This window comes from Saccopteryx leptura, chromosome 2, assembly GCF_036850995.1.
Source record: "Saccopteryx leptura isolate mSacLep1 chromosome 2, mSacLep1_pri_phased_curated, whole genome shotgun sequence".
NCBI classification, from domain to species: Eukaryota; Metazoa; Chordata; class Mammalia; order Chiroptera; family Emballonuridae; genus Saccopteryx; species Saccopteryx leptura.
In genome coordinates, this window is record NC_089504.1 from 10,683,099 (window position 1) to 10,703,418 (window position 20,320).

A 20,320-nucleotide genomic window follows, 5' to 3' on the forward strand; every position below is an offset into this window, starting at 1 on the left:
CTCTCACCACAACCTCATCTCAGAGAGGAGAAACCTAAGCATTAGAGAAGACTAGGGGCGTGCCTATGGTCACACAGCAGAGCCGGACTCCAAAACCCGTAGCCAGCAGGCAAAGGGCTGCCTAGTACCTGGGACAGAGAAAGGGGTCCTAGGTTGAGCCACAGGGAAGCATAAGGCCTGGGGCTCCCACTGGGCCTAACCCGCCCTGCCCTTGGCATGGGGGCTCGAGTTGCTGTCAAGCAGGAAGGTCCCTTCCTCAGCCCCCTCTCTCCCCACAGCCTCGCTCCGCACACACCGCCAAAGCCCCCACATGTGCAGGCGAATTGTGTTTAAAAAGGTCCCTGGGTATTTAAGGAAATCTCACAATGAGATGGTGAGAGGGTGCACTTGAGATCTTTCTAAAGCAAGATGGAGAAATCTGGCTAGAAGTAGGAAATGTTCTGGAAATGGAACAGGTTCAAATTTTGACACCTTGAGGTTGAGTCTTCCCTCTACTCTCAAGGCCAGCTTCCATGTCCTCCTGCAGACAGGGAGCTCTGTCCCCTAGAGCGCACTGCCACCTGGGTGCCCACTAAAGGCCAAGAATCCTAGAACCCCGGGATTCTACAAACTTCTCAAGCTAACCCTGTGCAGGATATTTGGGCAGCCCCACCCAGACTCTTCTGCCCCTCAGTATTCAAATCTGTCAGATGGGAGGAACTCCTGAAGCCTCAGAGCGTTGGCAGGAGGGTTGTGTTAGATCCCGACTAAGTGCTGGGCATGGGGGTTGGCACACAGGATGTTTCTCAGGGCTTTGTCCTGGGTCCCCCAGTCAATGGGAATGCTGGGGAAGGACTTTGCTTCAGAGAGACCCCGTGGGGGCTGGCCGCACATTCTGAGTGTGTGGGTCTCCATCACTGTGCATCCTGGCCTGCCCCGGAGCCTGTTTCCAATTACATCCACAGGCGGAAACTCCCGGAGCGGAGGCACAGCAACACCTAAGCCCCCGGGACCAGCCTGGCCTGGAACATTTGATCCAGCCCAGGACACCACTGCCTGCTGGCTCCAGCCCCTCCTGCTCCCCTGGCCCATTTCCCTCAAATCATGGCCTGGGCCCTGACTTGATCAGTGGTGGGGCTGACCAAAGGACCCCCTGCCTGCACCTGAATGCATGGAGGGAGTGAGATGCCAGAAGCCCTTTCACAGATAGAGAAACTGAGGTAGAAGTAGAGGATTAGCCACATTCCAAGGATGCAGAGCAAAAAAAAAAAAAAAAAAAAAAAAAAAAAAAAAAAAAAAAGGCAGGTTCCCAGAGGTCTCTGGTGCCATGGCTGGCCTTCATGTGGTTACCTGTCTGTCCATCCCAACAAATCTCCACGCAGGGCAGCCGTGGGAAATGCCGGGGAAGCCGTGAGCTCCCTCTCCCGTTCCTAAGCTGGACAAAGCACGACTTCCTTACATGGAAACCTCAGATCCTGTTTAGGAGAGACCTTGCCATAAACACGAAATTAACACACACTGAGCAAGGAGCTGGCAGAGACCACAGAGTTCTGTGGTCAGCTGCGCTGAAGCTGCCCTTGTCCCCCAGAAAGTAGTGGGCAGGAGAGGAACCTGGACCTCCTAGGAGCAGGAAGCCCCCGAGGAAGGGTCAGCTTAACCCTTTAGAGCCCTAGATAGATTTCAAGTCCCAGGCTGGTCCTCCCAAGGGCCCCCTCAACCTGGGAAACTAGGACAGGCTTGGAGAGGAAGGACTGTTACGCGGGAGGGAGAGGGTGATAATGAAAACAGCTCTCTCCACAGAGCCAGCAGGAGTCTGGCTGTGCTGAGGAATGTGAAGTAAATTCACCCATCGCTTGATTTTTATTTTTCCCAGCTGGCTGAAGCGGTGTGGGATGGGAGGCGTCCGGGGGAGGGCTGTGCTGAGTCCCCAGCTGCTCCAGCCTCCAGCCTCTAGGATGTCCCTCCCCACCCCACCAGCCCCAGCTTGCCCTGGGACAACTAAACACACACACACACCCCCAACCTAGCAAGTGTTTGGCTGACTCACTACATAAACAGGGTGTTGGGTTTTCTTTGTCTTTGCTTTGTTTTGAATGCTAGCCCTCCCTCACAAGCTCTACAGCCCTCTGCATTGGCCAGAGGATGCCCAAGACCAAATATTCCTCCCAGCCAGAGAGAGGAGAGGGACAAAGCACTGATCAGGTTATCTGGGGGGGGGGCATTGCTCACTCCTTCCAGTACCTGAGCCAGGTCAGGGGATCCTAGAAGGCCCTATATGGAAAGGAAGTTGGGGAGACACTGTTTTTCAGATGGGAAAACTGAAGCCCAGAGACAGGCAGGGACTTGCCCAAGGTCACACAGCTAAACAACAACAAAGTATCAGAACCTCGTTGTTTTGTTTTGTTGTTTTTTAATTCACAAGCCAGCTGCCTCTCTATACAGCCTCGTTTCCCCACCTGTAAAATGGGAATGATACCCATTCCCTTCTTATCTTTGTAGCACATGGTCAGGACTGCAGCCCATTTGTTTTCATGCTCTGAGCTGAATCTTCAGGTTGAGGGTCTGCCAATGCCCACTGCTCATATCCGTACTGTGTGGCGAGCGGCCTCTGACCTTCACCTGCCCGTAGACAGGGCAGCCTCACCTTCTACCCAGGGAAGAGGCTGGAGAGACATCAAGAGAAATCACTCCTTTGCTCTTGGGCTGCATGAGCAGCTCCCGACCTTGGTCGGGTCCTCATCCTCTGTGGGTCATACCCAGCACGCCCCCAAAGGGCCCTGCTCTGACACTCTGTGCTTGCTCTCTTTGTCTTCTGGATCTTATCCCCTTTTAGGGTCCCTGTGGCGAGATTTCATAATCACAGTTATCACTTACTGGTTATCTACTAGGTGCCAGATGAGGTGCTAAACATTTTACGGGCATGATCTCACTAACCAAGAGATCATCAGTTCAGGGTGTGAGAACTGTTATTGTTCCCGCATGGAAAAGTGAGGAAATGGAGGCTCAGAGAGGTAAGGACCCCAGGTTACCCAGCTAAGAGGTAGAGGTGGGATTTGAATTCAGGTCTGCAGGACACCAGGGTAGGTCCTTTTAGCTAACATGGAAAACAGCTCAGGTCACTTCTGGAGAAATGGTGTTCTTCAGAGGGTGCATGAGATCTCTGGCAGGCATGTGGCCAGTCCCCAGGGGCCTTTACGGTAAGGACTCCAGCATGGCCTAAAAGCGCTGGCCCAGGGGCTGCTGCAAACCTGGGAGTCGCTGGGTAGCAGTTACCCAGGGGTGTGCCCCACGAGTCCGCCTTCCTTGGAAACTTTTATCCAGATCTCCAGACTGCCTTTACCCAGCGCTCCTGGGAATCCCTTCTCACGGCTGGGGACGGTACCTGCTGTTCGTACCCTTTCCAACCTCATAGCGCCCCCTCTCCTTGGTCCTGGGTTTCAGTGCTGACGTCCATCCCGCACTGGAGAAGGTCCTGGCGACCCTGCCTCAGACTCTGGGTCCCAAGCACCACTACCATCTCCAGCGCTTCTTTTCCCACGCGCTTCTCTCCCAGGGTCCTGGCCCCAGCGGCTTCCATACTAAACCGCAGGTCTAGTCTCCCCTCCTCTGGTCCTCCGCTCCGGGCACCTTCCTTGGCGCGCACCCCCTCGCTACAGCGCTCCCTCGCGCCCGGTTCCCTGCGGAGCTGCGCCCGGGTCGGAGGGCCGCGCGTACCTTACTCTCGGCGCGCACCGGGCCGGCGCGCAGCAGCAGCAGCGGCAGCAGGAGGAGAGGCAGCGGCCGGGACGGGTGGGTAGCCGCGGCCATGGCGGGACGGGCACGGCGGGCACGGACAGCCGGCTGGGACGCTGGGAAGTGCGGGCTGCTCTGCGAGCTCGGTGCAGCCTCCAGCTCTGCCCGCGCGGCGCGCCCCCTGCCGTGCCGCGGGAGGCGGAGCTAGTGTGGAGGGGGGTCACCCCGCCCTGCGGGGCCGCTGGCTACGGTGCCTCTTTGCCACTGGGCGGCTCTCCAAAGGGCATCCCTATCTCGACACAAAAAAGGGACTTGTTCAGAGCCTACAGGAACAGCGGGGGCAGTGAGAGGCGCAGGGTTCCCACACATACTGCTCTGTGAGGTCCTGCTCTGTAAGATGTGACACCTTGGCCGCGTGTCTACCGTTTTGAGTCTCAGTTTCCTGGTCTGTAAAATGGGGGAATAGTGCTTTTCTTCTGGAGTGGTGTAAAGTACCGATGAGGAAGGTTTCCAGGGCAGGCCGTCCTTGGAACTCTCCGAACACCGGGCGCCGCCAGCTTCACCCTTCTCTTGGCTCAGACCCCTCTCCCACGTACTCCATTTCTTTCTCCTTCCAAGATCCCTCCCGTCAATCCCCAGTAGCGCCTACCTTTAAAACACCCTCCTCCTTCCCCATCCTCAGGACGAAGCGCCTCATCTATCTGACTCTGAACTTCCCTAAGAAGCCGTCTGTAGTCGCCTCTCCTCTGGTTCCCTGCCCATTCTCTCCACGGGTCTTCGGGATCACAGTGGAAATGCTTTGTTGGGATCCCTAGGGTCTCCTGTAACCGGACTCAAGACGGCGGCACCTGTCTGCACTCCCAAGGATCAACAGCTCTTGATCACGCCTCATTCTCAAACCCTCTCGTCTCTCGGGTTCTTTCGGATTTCCCCTTCTATCTCACCCGGGCGCCTTCTCAGTCTCTTTTGCAAATCCTCGCGCCTCTGCGCTCCTGGAGTCGGGGCGGGGGCTGGATCTCTTCTCTTCCCTGTCCACAATGTCTCTGCAGGTGACCCCTCCCCTGGGCCCTAGACAAGGTGTGCAGTTATGTGTCTATTTACCTGACCGTGTAAACTTCAACTGCTCAAAAAGGAACACTTATTGTGCCACAAATGCTGGTACCCTCCACTCCTAACCCACACTCTCCACCGTGTCCCGCTTTTGCTCACCCCTCCTCTCTTCATTTTCTTCACAGAATTTATCACTCTTTGAAACGATCTCTGTGTTTCATTGTGCTTTTCCTTGCGGGAGAGGGATAAGGCTATCAGTCCAGGAGCAGCTAGCTCAGTGTCTCAAAGTGTGGTTCCCAGAGCAGCCGCCTAGGCATCACCTGAGAGCTTGCTAGAAACACAGATTCTCAGGCCCTGCCCACCCCAGACCCAAGAAAGTAAAAACTCTAGGGGTAGGGCCCAGGAATCTGTGTTTTCACAAGCCCTGCAGGGGATTTAGGGTTTGTGAACCACTGGCCAAGCACAAGGTCCGATGCTCTGTAACTCTCAGCTGAATTAAAGAACCAGATACAGTAGGCGTTCAATACAAATGGCTTTTTTTTTATTATTTTTTATTATTTTTATTTTTTTTCAGAGACAGAGCAAGAGTCAGAGAGAGGGATAGATAGGGACAGACAGATAGGAATGGAGAGAGATGAGAAGCATCAAACGTCAGTTTTTTGTTGACTGCTTTCTCATATGTGCCTTGACCATGGGCCTTCAGCAGGCCGAGTAACCCCTTGCTCAAGCCAGAGACCTTGGATCCAAGCTGGTGAGCTTTTTTTTTCCCCCCCCCTTTTTCTGAAGCTGGAAACGGGGAGGCAATCAGACAGACTCTCCCGCATGCGCCCAACCGGGATCCACCCGGCAGGGGGCGATGCTCTGCCCCTCCGGGGCGGGGCGTCGCTCTGCCACGACCAGAGCCACTCTAGCGCCTGGGGCAGAGGCCAAGGAGCCATCCCCAGCGCCCGGGCCATCTTTGCTCCAATGGAGCCTTGGCTGCGGGAGGGGAAGAGAGAGACAGAGAGGAAGGGGGGGGGGGTGGAGAAGCAGATGGGCGCTTCTCCTGTGTGCCCTGGCTGGGAATCGAACCCGGGACTCCTGCACGCCAGGCCGACGCTCTACCACTGAGCCAACCGGCCAGGGCCCAAGCTGGTGAGCTTTTTGCTCACACCACATGAGCCCGCGCTCAAGCTGGTGACCTCGGGGTCTCGAACCTAGGTCTTCCGCATCCCAGTCCCACACTCTATCCACTGCGCCACCGCCTGGTCAGGCAATACAAATTAGCTTCTTTTGTAACCAGAGATCCCCTGGGGCAGTGGTCCCCAACCCCCTGGCCGTGGACCGGTACTGGTCTGTGGGCCATTTGGTACTGGTCCGCAGAGAAAGAATAAATAACTTACATTATTTCCATTTTATTTATATTTAAGTCTGAACGATGTTTTATTTTTAAAAAATGACCAGATTCCCTCTGTTACATCTGAGACTCTCTTGACGCTTGTCTTGTAAGTTCAACAATTATATTTAAAAATACCACAGTTTTTACGCCGGTCGCATAATTTTATTTTGTGCATTTATCCGTCCCACCCTAAAGGCCGGTCCGTGAAAATATTTTCTGACATTAAACCCGTCTGTGGCCCAAAAAAGGTTGGGGACCACTGCCCTAGGGAGACATTAAAACCAGGGTTAGTGTAAAAAGTAAATATGGCGTGTTTTTATGTGCATAGACCAGCAATTTTCAACCAGTGTGTCATGGTATACTGGTGTGTTGCAAGTTTTTAAAAACATGCAATATATGACTATTTAGTTTGGGTACTTATCTCTTTTCTTTTAGACTGTCAAATGAAAAAATGACAATAGCTGTCCATTGTGAATTAATCAAAATTAATTATACCTATTTTTTTGGTCAGATAGGCAAAAAACATGTTTTTGGTGTGCCACAGAACTTTAGTACTTAGTTTACGTGTGCCACGAGTAAAAAAGGTTGCCCTGGCCAGGAAGTCCAGCTGGTTGAAGCACTGTCCCAATATGCCAAGATTGTTAAGGTTGCCAGTTTGAGCCCTGGTCAGGGCAAATACAGGGATCAGCCGGTGGATTTTTTCTCTCACTCTCCCTTCCTCTCTCTAAAAATCAATCAATTAATAAAAATGAAAAATTTAAAAGGGTTGAAAATTGCTGGCATAGACTACCTGGGAATGGACATAATAACTTGGAATAGTGGTTATCGCTAAGGAGGGGAACCAGCAGTTGGGAATCAGAGTAAGGAGAAAGGCTTACTTTTCACTGAATACTCTTTTACATCCTGGAATGTGTGACTTATCTATTCAAATAACAGACAAAACGTTCTGAACAGAACCTGGTGGGGGTTTCCCTTTCCCAGCCCTTACTTCCCCTGAAGTCTGGCTTGGGGCTCTCTGGCTAGGGGCCTTGGAGGAGCAAGACTGCTGTCAGCAGAGAACTCTGCCCCCTGCTGACTGTTTCCCCACATCACCCCACCGTTTCTACTTTCCTTCTTTCTCCTCTTCTCTCCTGCCCCACACTCCTTTAGCGGGGTCGGGTCATGATGGATGCTCAGTCCCAACTTGGCCTTAGGACCTTTGTACACACTGTTCTTTCCCCCAGAAACTCTCTCTCTCTGCCTAGTCTGACCCACTCCTATTCATCCTTCTCATCTCATTTCAAGGCGCCCTATCCTAAAATGCCTCCCCCGATTATCACCCCGGACCAAAATGAGCCCTGTCACATTCCCATAGCACTAGGAATTTTTAAGGGTGTTCTATTGTAGCACCTATGTGCAGTTGTGGATTTGTGTAATTATTTGTTAGTTCCGTCATCTCCACCACAGCGTAAGGCTCCCATGATGTGGCTCACACCTGCCTTGTTCTTAGCTCTGTCCCTGTTTTGTCCTGTTTGTCTGTCTCCGGCCTCAGGACCACTCCCCTTCAGATCCTTCCTTATCCTTGGATACCTTTCTTTGCAGCTTTCTGTCGTGAGTCCTGCTGGTGTCTTTTTCATGTCTTTCTGAGCCTATTGCCTCATTTGTAATTGACTTCTCAGGATTGTTAGGGGACACTGGTGGGGAAACACTCCACATAGGTGCCTACCTGACAGGACTGTGGCTAAGGTCTGGGTACATCATCATTTATATCACCTTTCTAAATTTTCTGCTAGTTGATTCTTCCTAAGAGGCACTGTAATTAATGTAAAATTTCAGAAGAGTGTAACTGGGTATTAGGACCACTCTTTACATAACGTACATTAGTAACAGGTCCCATTCATTAGGCCAGACCTTATATTAATTGCTCTGTATGCACCATTTTATTTAATTTTTGTAACAATCCTGTGAAGTAGCAACTATCATTATAATCCCTCATGCTTCAGAACCAGACTTTGAGGCTCAGAGGTAAAATGCCCAAGGCCAGTTATGTAGAAAAATAGTCACATCTGCCCTGGCTGGATAGCTCGGTTGGTTGGGAGTGTTGTTCCAAAGGGTGGAGGTTGTTGGTCCAATTCTCTGGTCAGGGCACATACAGAAGTAGCTCAGTTTTCCTGTCTCTTTCTCTCCCTGCCTCTCTCTTAAAAAAAGAAAAAAAAGTGAGGTCTGTTTTATTCATATTCATTCTTTCACCTACTCAGCAATTATTTTTTGAGTATCTACTATGTTCAGCCCTATGCTCAGCAGTGGGATTATAACGATGAGAGTGAGAATAAAGGGGTTTGACGAGTCAGGGAGATCCAGGAAGGCTTTGGAAGGAAGGGACAACATGGCTGGTCTGAAGGATGAGGAGTTATTTCCAAGGCTTGAATGTTTGAACTCTCTGCTCACTTTTGAACTTAGAATCAACTCAGAATCTTTGTCCACCACTGAAAACCTAGGACTCCTGGAGGTTTCTGCAGTGCCATTGAGCCCCTGATAGACCTCCAAGGAATGGGCACTCACCATCTGTGGAGGCCTGTGACAGAAAAGCTCTGGCCCTCACACATTTTAGAACCCAGAGTTGAAGGTATGGCTCTGAGGACCCATTTCCTCTGTCCCACCGTCACCCCCACCCCCACCCCCCACAGTAAGGGCTTTCCTCTGGGGTTGGGGGATGGTAGTGGGGAAGCAATCACAGGCCATTTCTCAGTCCACAGGGAACTCAACAGAGCCTTTGAGGAACACAGTAGGAATCTAGATGTCCTCTAGGCATTAAGGATAGTGTCCCTGAGGAGATATTTGAACAGGATTTTGGAAAGATGACTAAGGGTTTGGGAATGGGGTGAAACCAGCAGCATTCCGGGTTCAGGTCTGGTGTCTGGAATCCCCATCTCTCCTGGGTGACTTCCTCAGTGTTTGTTAGGGACAATATTGGAGCTACCTCTCAGAGCTGGTGTGAGGTTCAGGCAACACTGTTAATGTAAATCTCTTAGAACAGTGGCCAGCACAGATTAAGGACGCATAACAGGTTAAAAAACTTTGATAAGGCCTGACCAGGCGGTGGCGCAGTGGATAGAGCATCGGACTCGGATGCGGAAGACTCAGGTTCGAGACCCCGAGGTTGCCAGCTCAAGTGTGGGCTCATCTGGTTTGAGCAAAAGCTCACCAGCTTAGGTTACTCGGCCTGCTGAAGGCCCACAGTCAAGGCACATATGAGAAAGCAATCAATGAACAACTAAGGTGTTGCAACAAGAAGTTGATGATTGATGCTTCTCAACTCTCTCCATTTCTGTCTGTCTATCCCTCTCCCTGACTCTCTCTGTCCCTGTAAAAAAACAAAACCAAAAAACAACAACAAAAAAATTTGATAAGGAAGGAACCCACAGTGCAGGAAGAGTGTTGCAAAGCCTCCTGCATAGCATGTTAGTGAAGGGGCATGATGAGAAATGTAGGTAGAGGTCAGAGCAGACAGGAACACAAATGCCAGGTTGAAGACTTTTTAAAAATTAAGAAATGACATAGAGGAGCCAAAGGGATTGGTGGAGCGAGATGGCGGGAAATGGGCAGCTAGTGAGGAAGCCACGGCTTAACCCGGCAGGTAGAGGTGGCCAAGGCATCATCAGTGTTCTGGTTCTTGTTTTCAAGCAGGCTTACTTAGACCTTGCGCGGCAGTTGCGATGAATCCTGCTATAAGGGTGGCCGAAGGCAGACGCCCGGGAAGGCCCTAAAGGCTGATGGCCGCGCGCCTCCTGGTGGCCACAGAAGGTGGGCTCAGCCGGCAACAGCAGAGACTACAAATCCGGGAAACTGAGGTGGGGAGGGGTGTTTGGGATCTCCCAATTGGACCCCATCTCTATTTCAACTCCGTCTTACAGATGAGGAAATTGAGAAAGGGAAACAAAGATGGGTAAGGAGCCTCCCAACCCGAGAGCTTCAAGACGACAGGAATTAAGAGTCTAGGGTTTCTTTAATGGCATCAATGGCCTGGAGCTTAGTTTGCCATTCTGTTCAACGGGCAGGCGGAAAATGAAAGAGGAGGAAGAGAAACTAGTCCTTCCCGCCCACCCGGAGGTAAAAGCCTTTAAAAGAGTACCCCGGAAAGCAGAGTTTTATAGATTTCATTTGCATACGAACGCAGTCACCTCCAGTTAAACTCCAGCCCTTTAATCTCAGGTCCAATTTGTCCCGAAGCCGCGGAGGAAGGCCCTTGTGAATACCCTCAAACCCCGCCCCCTTCGAGCCCCGCCTACAGGGCTGGGCTTGATTGCACGTGCTCACCCGGTTTCTTTGCGACCCACCTCCTAGGAAAGACTCATTGTCAGGGCAAGGGTAATACAAGGAGTCACAGAAAAAGTTGACCATGGGTAAATCACAATAAAGAAAAGGCCCTGAAGATACTTTGCTAAACCTTAACAGAAATTTTTATTAGGGTTTTTGATTGAGACAGGCTTTGGCTTTCTCTTCTTCAGAGCCGCTAATCGTTCCTCCCCCCGCTTCAGTTTCTGGAGTCCCGCCGGGCGGACTCCAATTCCCAGCGTGCCCCGCAGGCCCGTGCGTCGCAGCAGCGCGTGACGTCGGGGGAGGGAGCTGGCCAGTGCTGAGGGGGCGCGGCGCGGAGGAGCGCGGAGCCGGGCAGCTCAGGGCCCAGAGAGCGCGGCGGCCGGGAGCCCGCCGGCCCCTGACAGCCCCCTCCCCCCGGCGGACGACGACGACGACGACGAGGGCGCCGGTCATGGCGGACCAGCGAACCGAGCGCGGGCCTTGAGCACCACCGCATGGAGCGGGACGAACAGCCGCCTAGCGGAGGGGGAGGCGGCGGGGGCTCGGCGGGGTTCCTGGAGCCGCCCGCCGTGCTCCCTCCGCCGCCGCGCAACGGTGGGTGAGGGGCGCTCAGTCCGGGCCCAGCCAGAACCAGCCCCCTGTCCCCTACCCCGGGCGTACCCCTCCTCGCAGCCTGCTATTACTCCGGGAAACTGCAACGCCCCGGTCTCTTCGACGTGGACCTCCACCCGGGTCGCTGAGCGCAGACCCTCTCTCTCTCCCCCCTCCCCGATCTCCTCAGCGCAGATCCACCCCCTGCCCGGTTCCCTCTACTCCGACCTTCATCCCTCCCCTCCTCCCCTGTCCGCTCTGCGCGAATCCTGCTCTCCCCCTCCCCCAGGTCCCGTCCTCGCGGACCCTCTCCCTTCCCTTCCCCTCCCCCGGTCATCTCCGAGCCGAGCCGAGCCTCCCCTTCCTCCGGGTCCCCTCGGCGGATCGCCCCTGCCCCCCACCGCGCGTCCCGTCAGTGGGGGCTTCCCCTCCCACTTGGGACTCTTCTCTCTCTTCTTACCTCCCCCCAAAGGGTTCCTTCTGCGGGGAGCCGTCCCCTCCCCCCAGGCCCCTCGGCGCTCCCCACGCGGGTCCCTCCCCTCTCCCCTGACGCTCGCTCCTGGTTCTGCGGGTCGGACACCACACCCTCGTCCCCGTGGTCCCCTGCCCTACACCTTTCTGGAGCCTCTTTCCTTCTCTCCTGCCGACCCGCGCTTCCCTCGCGTACGAGCGCGAGCCTCACCTCTGCCCAGACCCCGGATCGTTAGCTACTCGCCCAGCGTCTCCCTCTCCGACCCCTTGGTGCCTGCTCCGCACCCTGTTTCTCTCTTCTCGTTCCTCTTCTGTTAGGCGACGACTTTCTGCTGGCTCCGATCTCTGGCCCGAGCGTGTGCTCGGGACACCTGTCTTCCTCCGTCTGCCGGCCGGTCCAGGTCCGCGCTTGCCCCGCCTCGGTTCTCCTCGTCCCTTCCGCGATCCCGGACCCTGAGCCCTGGGAATTCCTCACCTGGCCCGGCCCTTCCTGCCGCTCGGCCCCCTGCCCCCACGTCCGGGCCAAGTCCTCAGGTTTCTCGGGGCTGTCCCTGGGGTTGACTCGCCCTCCGCCCCTGGCTCCCTCCCTCCCCCTACGGATGTTTTATTTGTATCTGTTTGATATTTCCCCTCTTGGTGTTTGCAGCGGAATGTTTTTATTGGTAACGTGTAAGGAGCTTTTGTGAGGTCGTAAAAGGTGAACTTTTGAACTTGGAAAGCGCCCTGGAGCAATTAGCGCAGGCGATAGCCCCGGGAGGCCCGCATTACAAAGGGTGCTCGTACGGGCCGGCAAACGCTCCGGCGGCAAACCCGATTTATTTATTTATTTGCCCTGCTTTCCACCTTTCACATCTCATTTCCGAATAAAGGGCAGGCTCTCGAAGATGCTTGCCTCCTCCCCTCTCAGCGCCATAAACTCGCAATTCTCTGAAAGATCTAGGACCGAACAGTGTCTAACAAGTAACAGATTTAAAATTGAATGCAAACACCCTGGACAGTTAGGAAGCACTAAAAATTAATTGCTTCAGCAAGAAGTTTCTCAGTCAGGACAGTGACCTGGCAGGTATGAGGAAAGTAACCTGAATATAGGTCATTTAAGTGCTCAGTTGAATGAATGAGGAGCTACAGGAGAAGAATCTTGGAGTTGATCTGAACCCTCATACATTTTTAGTCAGTTCAGTAGACCTGCTAATTTTAGCAGTTAAAGGAAAAGTCTGTTTAGAGGAGAACCTGGTTAACTTTACTTGATGTTGCTGACCAAATAGTAATGTTTTCAAAGCTCTTGTCCTTTTTAAAGATATCTGTGATGTGTGGTATCTAGGTGGCTGGCAGTCCCTTGGGATGTCTTTGGAGACTAATTTCTGAATGTGAACATGTTTGAGATCAATAAAATCCCGTGTCACAAAGGAGGCTGGAATCCAGTTAGGGTAGGAGACAGTATCATAGGAACAAAGGATTTCTTTAGTGCTTTTGACTTTTCAAGCTTTTAAAGTGGAGGTTTGGTTTGGTATTAATGTGTGAATGTTATAAGTCAGACCTAAAATTTACCATGGTAATTTTTTTATCCAAGCCCAGATCTTATAGCCCACATTAGTGTATTTTCATAATGCTTTTCTGTGTGTAGACTTCCTGTATCCACCTGTGTATAACACATAGATGATGGATTTTGCTGCAGACTTCAGCTCTACTTGAGAATATTGTTGTAATGGAAGACTAGGAACTGCATTTGCTATTAATTATTCATTAGTATATTTTAAAGAACTCAAAGGTAATTTTAACTCTTCATCAAATTTCCCATTCATAGTCTCATTTCCTCAATTGGTCAGAATCATTTAAAAGAATGTTACTACTGAGCAATCCATATAGGCTGAGGTGGCTTTAGTATTTTAAATACATCAGTCCTATATAGTGCATGAAGCATTAGACTGTTGTGGACTGCTTTATTTTTTCAGTGTAAAAATGAGCATTGTGTCTTGTTTTACAGTTTATGTTCATTATCTCATGATTTAACATACAGAAAATAATTACAAAATATTACAAAAAATAAAGAAATAAAGTTTATCTCTGGAATGGTGGGAACATTTTTGTCTTTTATATTGTACTTCCTAATTTATATTTTTCTCTAAAAGTGAAACTGCTTTAGTCCTAAACCAAGAAAATGAATTCTCACTTTTTATTTTGCTGACTGATTTTCTTTTGTATGAAATATCTGCAGTAGATAGCTATCTTGATAGGAAGGAGATCTTTTAGTTTCTGTCATGAAGAAATAAACTGGAGGTGGAATTTTAGAAATGTTTTCCTGCCGGAAACGCCATTGATGCTGAATTTACAGTCCTTTAAGTGGTTTTTATTATTCTATCGGAACAGAGTTGCTAGCCTTTTGATGCACCATCACCCTTCCAGGAATTCCCTGTGCTCACTGCACTAGATATTTTCAGTTGTCGTTTGTAGGTTTTCATAACAAAAATGAATTCATTTAGAGGACTGCTCCCTTTTGGGGTTTCAGAGGAAGATGAATGATTTGAGGAAGTATATGCTAAATATTGTGTTCGTTCATTTTAAAAGAGTGAAGAAGTAGACTTAAATATTTCAGGCAAAGGACAGGTATAAGACTATCAATAATTAAAAGCATGATTATATTATTACACTTTAGGAGAAGTGGGAGATGTTCACTAAATAACTTGAAGCCTTTTTCCTGCTGTGACCATACCATTCAAATGTTTATCCCTGGAAATAAATTAGCAAGTGTTTTCCATGACAGTTTAACATCAGTTTTGTGACTTTGAAAATTAAGCTAATTGAGTCACCTCAGAATTTTCTAATTTCATTTAAAAAAACGCATACTATAGTACTGTTGTTCTTTAGAACAAGCAGCACAGTTTTGTTTTGTTTTTAAAGTAGGTTCTGTGACCTCCAAAGAACACTGAAAGGCAGCAGTGAACAGATTCACTGCTGATTTTGAACAGCTGAAATGTGAGATTACCACATTTCCAAACTTAGATTTACCATCCACCAAATTCCTTTTAGAGTGTTTCTGTTTCATGTGATCAAAATAGGATAATAACATGCTTCCTAATCTGTACATCATCTGAATTCTATAGCAACAACGTGTGTATATGCATTCGCTGGCACGTGAAAAGGAGTTAGTTGAGGACAGAAGGGAGACCTAATGAAAATGAAAACCCAGTACATTTCCTAAAATATGCCCAAATAATGCATTCCCATATTTTATTCATAATTTTTTGGTTTCTCAGTTTTTTTTTCTTTTTTCCTGAGGTTGTGGAGCAAAGATAGAAAATAAATTTTAGATTAAAATACCTCATTTTAGGTTAGTGGAGGATGGAGGGTAGAAGTGCCAGCTACTGTACCATGATACTGGAAAGGGAGGTTTCTCATACCACTCATGTAGTGTTTGTTATGCAAGTTGCGTTATGCAAGTTGCTTTCAATTGCTAACGATACATGCATGTTTGGGGCTGTGTGAGTTTCATCCCGTATTATAACTAGGGTAGGTATTTATTGGTTCATGTTGAATAAATTGGTCCATTAATGAAACGTGTTCAGAAGGCAACTTTGGCTTCAGGATTCAGGATAGCTCCTTTGACATAGGAAACTTCCTTTTCAGCATACTCATCTAGAGCTTGGGGACCCTGTCTTAATTTTTTTTGTCCTTATGTTTATTTCTGTATTGTAGCCAAGTTAAATGACATTTCTCTTTTTAAGTATATTTTTCTTGCATATAATTAAGTTGAAAGCTAAATTTGGGAAGAGACCTTTTTGGTCAATTAAAATTGTTGGCCCAATCTTTTAAAGTAGGACAACAAAAATGCCTTCTTTTTTTTAAGTGTGTGTGAACCAGTTATCTTTTATGTGAAAAGGGTCACAATCAGAAAAATCAAAATTCTGACTCAACAGATATAAACAAAGCTTGCATTTCAGGCTAAGACTAAAAGTGCTCTTGAAACAGTTTTAAACAGAAGGTAGCTGTTGAATATGCCCACACAAGTAGTGATTTAATGCATCCACCTCTCTGTTATACTTTGAATGTATTTACAAAATCAAATTGTGAAAGAAAATGCTCTCTTTAAAATTTTTGTATTCTTAATGTCAGCTTTTCCTGGCTCAGGTAATTTCTTATGGAATGCCTTTATTGATAACTAGGGTTCAGAAATACCAAAATTATTAAAAGTCGGCAAGAAGCACTGAGAAGCTAACTCTTTTTCTTGTGATGAGCTGATGTTTCAGATTCATCTGAGCTTAATCCTAAATTTTAAGAAAGACTTCTGGATGTAACTTTGATGTACAGTTCTAGAGTCAAACCCAGTCTGCTCTTTATTTATTGTTTTCCAACCTGGCTTGTCTTTACAAGAAAGATAGCGCTGTTAGACATTAATTTGCTTAGTAATGAAAAATTAGAAAAAGACCGTGTGTCTAGCCTGCTTTTCAGTGTGGATTAGTAACACCATAGAATAGAGAACTTTATTTTAAAAATTAGAGCATTTTGTACTTTATTTCGTTATTTCCTTATTACTTGCTCTTAAACAGGAGCCTGTGTAGAACAGCTTCTCAGGAAAACAGATTTTTTCCTCTGGTTATGATGATTTAAATAAGACTTTACTATGTAACCCGGTAATTCTAATTAACAGTGATTTAGTTGGGAAGAGAAGAACTAAGATTTCCTCAGCTGGCTGTTGGGAAGCTGAATTGCTTTTTACCCCACCCCCAGCTGCACCAAATCTTTTGATCCCTAAGCTACAGTGGTTGTCATTTGAGAAAGCAAACTGAGGGAAAATAAGTTGTGAAAATAGCCTACTTTGAGGCTTCATTTGGAATTTTTTGAATTTTTTTTCTTAAAAAATTTTTTTTGAACCTTTAAAATTTATCTTGAAAAGAGCAAACTGATCAGTCTCACGTCTAGTAGAAAATTCCTGGACTTCTTTAAAAATTTTTGCTTAAAAAATTTTTGGGAATGTTTTAATGTTGATAATAACGATTTCAAGAGATGTTATCCTCATTATAAGGTCAGAGGAAGCATTAATGTGTTTTGAATTTACTTAGGAGTGTGGAAATTTGGGGAAAGCAATTGTGTAATGTAACCATTTTCATTGCAGGCAGTTTGTGGTTCCCCCCTTCAGCATATATAAGTTTAGAAAGAGAACCACATATTCTTTTGTCACATACTAAATAAATGTTACAACTTGTTATATTAAGTTCCCTTTAAGGAAGTATCTTCAAATAATGAGGTCTTTGGATTCTAATTGTGAACTGTATACCCTTCAATTTGTTTACACCAGAGAAGCTATTCAAGCATAAACCACAGATGGCAGTAGTAGCATATTTTTCTATTTTCTGGAAGGATTCTTGCCTTTAAGTTGGTGTCAATTCTGTGGGCACTGTTCATAAGTCAGCTGTTAAGTGTAGTGTTTCCAAAACCAATTCCCTAGGCAGCAACATGTAATGTATTCTGGAAACAAATCCTGGTGGTTTGATTTGAAGATATACTCTGTGGGTGGTGTGAACCAGAATAGTGACTTTGTGCTCATTGTCAAAGTGAGAAATTATAAAAAGAATTTGCTAATAGGGCTAGAGAGAATTGTTTTCATAATATAGGCTTTAGCTTATTAGAACTGTAGTGATGGTATCAGTAAAAGATGTATCAAACAAATACTTGCTGGAGCAACTATTTGCATTGGAGATGATTTTATAATTCATTAAAAAATATACTAAAGAATTATATTTGAGAGAGAGAAACGCACAACTAAATTGCCCTGTGGTAGATAGCCTTCTCGGCTTTTTATTTCCAACTTCTTATAATTCATAGTATCGTAGAATTTTAGATCTCTCTATGAAAGTATTGCAGAGGTCTACAAGTGGGTTCTGCTGTGCTCTTTCAATCCGTAAATGTAATGTTAAAATTTGTGTTCTTTCTTTCTTTCTTTCTTCTAAAACCATTGATTGAAAAAGCATATGATTGATTCAAGAGGTGTTTCAACTTCCTATAATATTTCCTTTGAGTTTCAGTTTCTGAATCAGAAGTCTAAAACTGTGGAGTCTTAAACTGGCAGGAAACATTTCAGTAACAAATCTGTGCCAAAGTGAAGGACAGACTGATTTCATTGAAGGGGAGCTATTTAACCTGTATCGAGTTTTCATTTTAAAATTTAATTCATGCACTAATTTCAGTCTTGAAGCTATATCATCTTGGAAGGATTAAAAATTCAGTCTTGATCATTTTTTAAATTCCTTATGCTGTATTGGATCAGAACCTGTGTTCTTTATCACCATCAGGGCACCAAACTGTAATAGCAGTTATTGTGTTCTTCACCTTCATACACTTGTATTAAAAGAAAGCCATAAATTATCTCCAATTATGCAATTTAATCTTTTACAAAAGATAAAAAGAGGAAACAAATATGTGAAAAGCCTTAAACACCTTTTATTCTGTTTCTTCATCTCTTGCTTTTTAAATTTATAAATGGATAATGAAATACTATGGAGTTGGATTGTAGTATTTTCTACCACCCATCATTTGTTGATTATTCATTACTGGATTGTTTTAGACTTAATCTCTTCCCACTTACTGAGTCATTAAGTTTGTTCTTTACTGTATTAACTAAACCAGTAACTTTTAAATTGTGGTCTATGAACCTCCGGGGGTGTCCCTGAGACCTTACTTTTAAGGAAGCTCTTGAAACTCTTGAGTTCAAAACTATTTTTATGATGATACTGACATTATTTGCCTCTTTCACTACGTTGACATTTGTACTAATGTTACATAAACAATGGTGAATGAAAATGATTGGTGCCTTAGTGAAAAATCAAGGAACCAAACTGTAGTAGTAGTTTTTGTATTTTTTACCTTCATATACTTGTATTTTTAAAAAAGCCATTTTCACCTAAGAATGTCTTAGATGAAGCAGTAAAAAGAATTAATTTTATTTAATCTTGATCCTGACTATATACTTGATTTTGATATTCTATGGCAAACACATACAAAGCATTTCTTTTGTATACCAAAATAGAATAGTTATTTTAAGCAAAAATGCTTGTGCAGTTTATTATGTTGTGAATTGAACTGCCTTTTTTTTTTTTTCATGGAACACTACTTTTACTTAAAAGATAATTGACAAACTATGGTTTTTTCAGATTTGTGTATTTGGCAGATTTTTTTTTTTTAAATGAACAGCAAGCCTTTTACTCCAAAGAAAACTGACTTATTTGTTGCTGGTAAATCCAATTTGAACTTTCAAGCAACAATATAATTTTAGAAATCTTCTACCAGTCACTTTGAGCTTGACAACTTCCCAATACTGAAAGCCTTTTCTGACGAGACCAATGGTGATATAACAAATGTGATTTTTTTGATACTGCATAATGAAATGTCAGCATTTTGAAGATCATCTTATTTCAGTGAAAGAGTATTTGCCAAATCTCTGGGTATATGATGTTATAAAATCCTGCATGAGTAAAAGATCTTTTCAAAATGTTGTGTAGACCAATGGATTTTAATGTAACAGAGAACACAAAGTTAACTGATGTGGTTTTAGATTTCACATTGAGCTAACTTTTAAGAACCTAGCACTTACTAAGTTTTGGTGTATTATCAAAGAAAAAATCTATAATTATATTAATAAGCAAATACTTCTTTCTTTTCCAATTATAAGTTTGTGGGAGGCCAGACTTTCTGCCTCTGTACCTCAGCCAAATAGGAGAATCTTGCTGCCAGAATTAAGCCAGATATTAGAGATTAGCAAAAATATAAACAGTGCCACTCTTTTCACTAAGTTTTTGTTTCATTGGAAAATATAGTTTTTTTAAAAATATAGTTATTTTTTTATAAAAGTGTTACTTACATTAATATGTGAGAAAAACCTGTGTTCTAAATGAATCAACTTGATATGTAAGAAAATGCTGACTTACCAGATAAGTATTATTAATATTCAATTACTTTGGGTTTTTCTTCTGTTTCCTGGGGTTTTTTTCCCCTCCATAAAGGGGCTACAGAGGGAAAAAAAATGAAAATGAGTTTATACCATTTTAAGGTTTTTCTGTGTGTTTTTTTTGCTTGAGACTAAATGAAGTGTGTCATAGATTACCCTCTCTGAGTTCTCTGATAAGGTTTTGTTACCTGCTACATGAAACCTGTTGCTTAACTGTTAATTACCTTGTGGTAGAAATTTTTCAATAGAATCTGTTTCCTCACAAAGGGTGAATCTGTAATTATGGAAATATGTCTGACGACACAAAAATACTTTCTTACTATTAAGAGTCATTGCTGTAAAAATAATGAAATATTTCTAAGCAATAGAAATTCTACCTAGCTTTTTAAAACTTCCATCAAGAATAGCTTTGCTTGTTTGCTTTCAGGAGACATGTTTGGTTTTCATTGAGACTTCTAAAGTTGTGGTTTTGGCAATGTCATGTTGTAGATTGGTTTGCCTTTTAACCTGGTTTTCACTGAGGAAGGTGGTAATAAACTCTATAGGAGAAGCATCTCCTCTTCTGGCTTAAGAATAATACCCTTTCCTAGTGTGAGTAACATTTTAGTGTAAGTCAATTACTGTGTTGTTAAACAGTTAGGGATTTATTCCTTAGGATAGTTACTAGGAAGAACTCATTCTGTAGTGTGATTACTGGCAGAAGAACTGTCACCTAACAGTGGAATAACAAAAAGGAGTTACTGGATCAGAATTTGAGATGAAGTTGGTGGATGATGAAAGGTCAGTGAGATATTCGGGCTTCCTTCCTGAGAGCTCTGATTCTCTTGATGTTCTTGGAGTGTCACGTATATACCTTTTAAAGCATTTTTTTGTTCTGTGGG

The 20,320-nt window shown here is 45.9% G+C and overlaps 2 protein-coding genes across 3 annotated transcripts in view; one reads left to right on the forward strand and one right to left on the reverse strand.

Annotated features, from left to right (window-relative positions):
• Window positions 1-3,869, reverse strand: part of OLFML2A (olfactomedin like 2A) — a 30,759-nt gene extending 26,890 nt beyond the window's left edge. The window contains exon 1 of the mRNA XM_066367182.1: window positions 3,694-3,869. Within this exon, the coding sequence (XP_066223279.1) occupies window positions 3,694-3,786 (93 nt within the window). The 5' untranslated portion in view covers window positions 3,787-3,869. The remainder of the gene's footprint in view (window positions 1-3,693) is intronic.
• Window positions 3,870-10,593: 6,724 nt separating this feature from the next.
• NR6A1 (nuclear receptor subfamily 6 group A member 1) overlaps window positions 10,594-20,320 on the forward strand; it is a 224,560-nt gene continuing 214,833 nt past the window's right edge. For both annotated transcript variants that reach the window (XM_066367183.1, XM_066367184.1), the window contains exon 1: window positions 10,594-11,032. In XM_066367183.1, coding sequence (XP_066223280.1) covers window positions 10,933-11,032 — 100 coding nt within the window. In that variant the 5' untranslated portion in view covers window positions 10,594-10,932. The remainder of the gene's footprint in view (window positions 11,033-20,320) is intronic.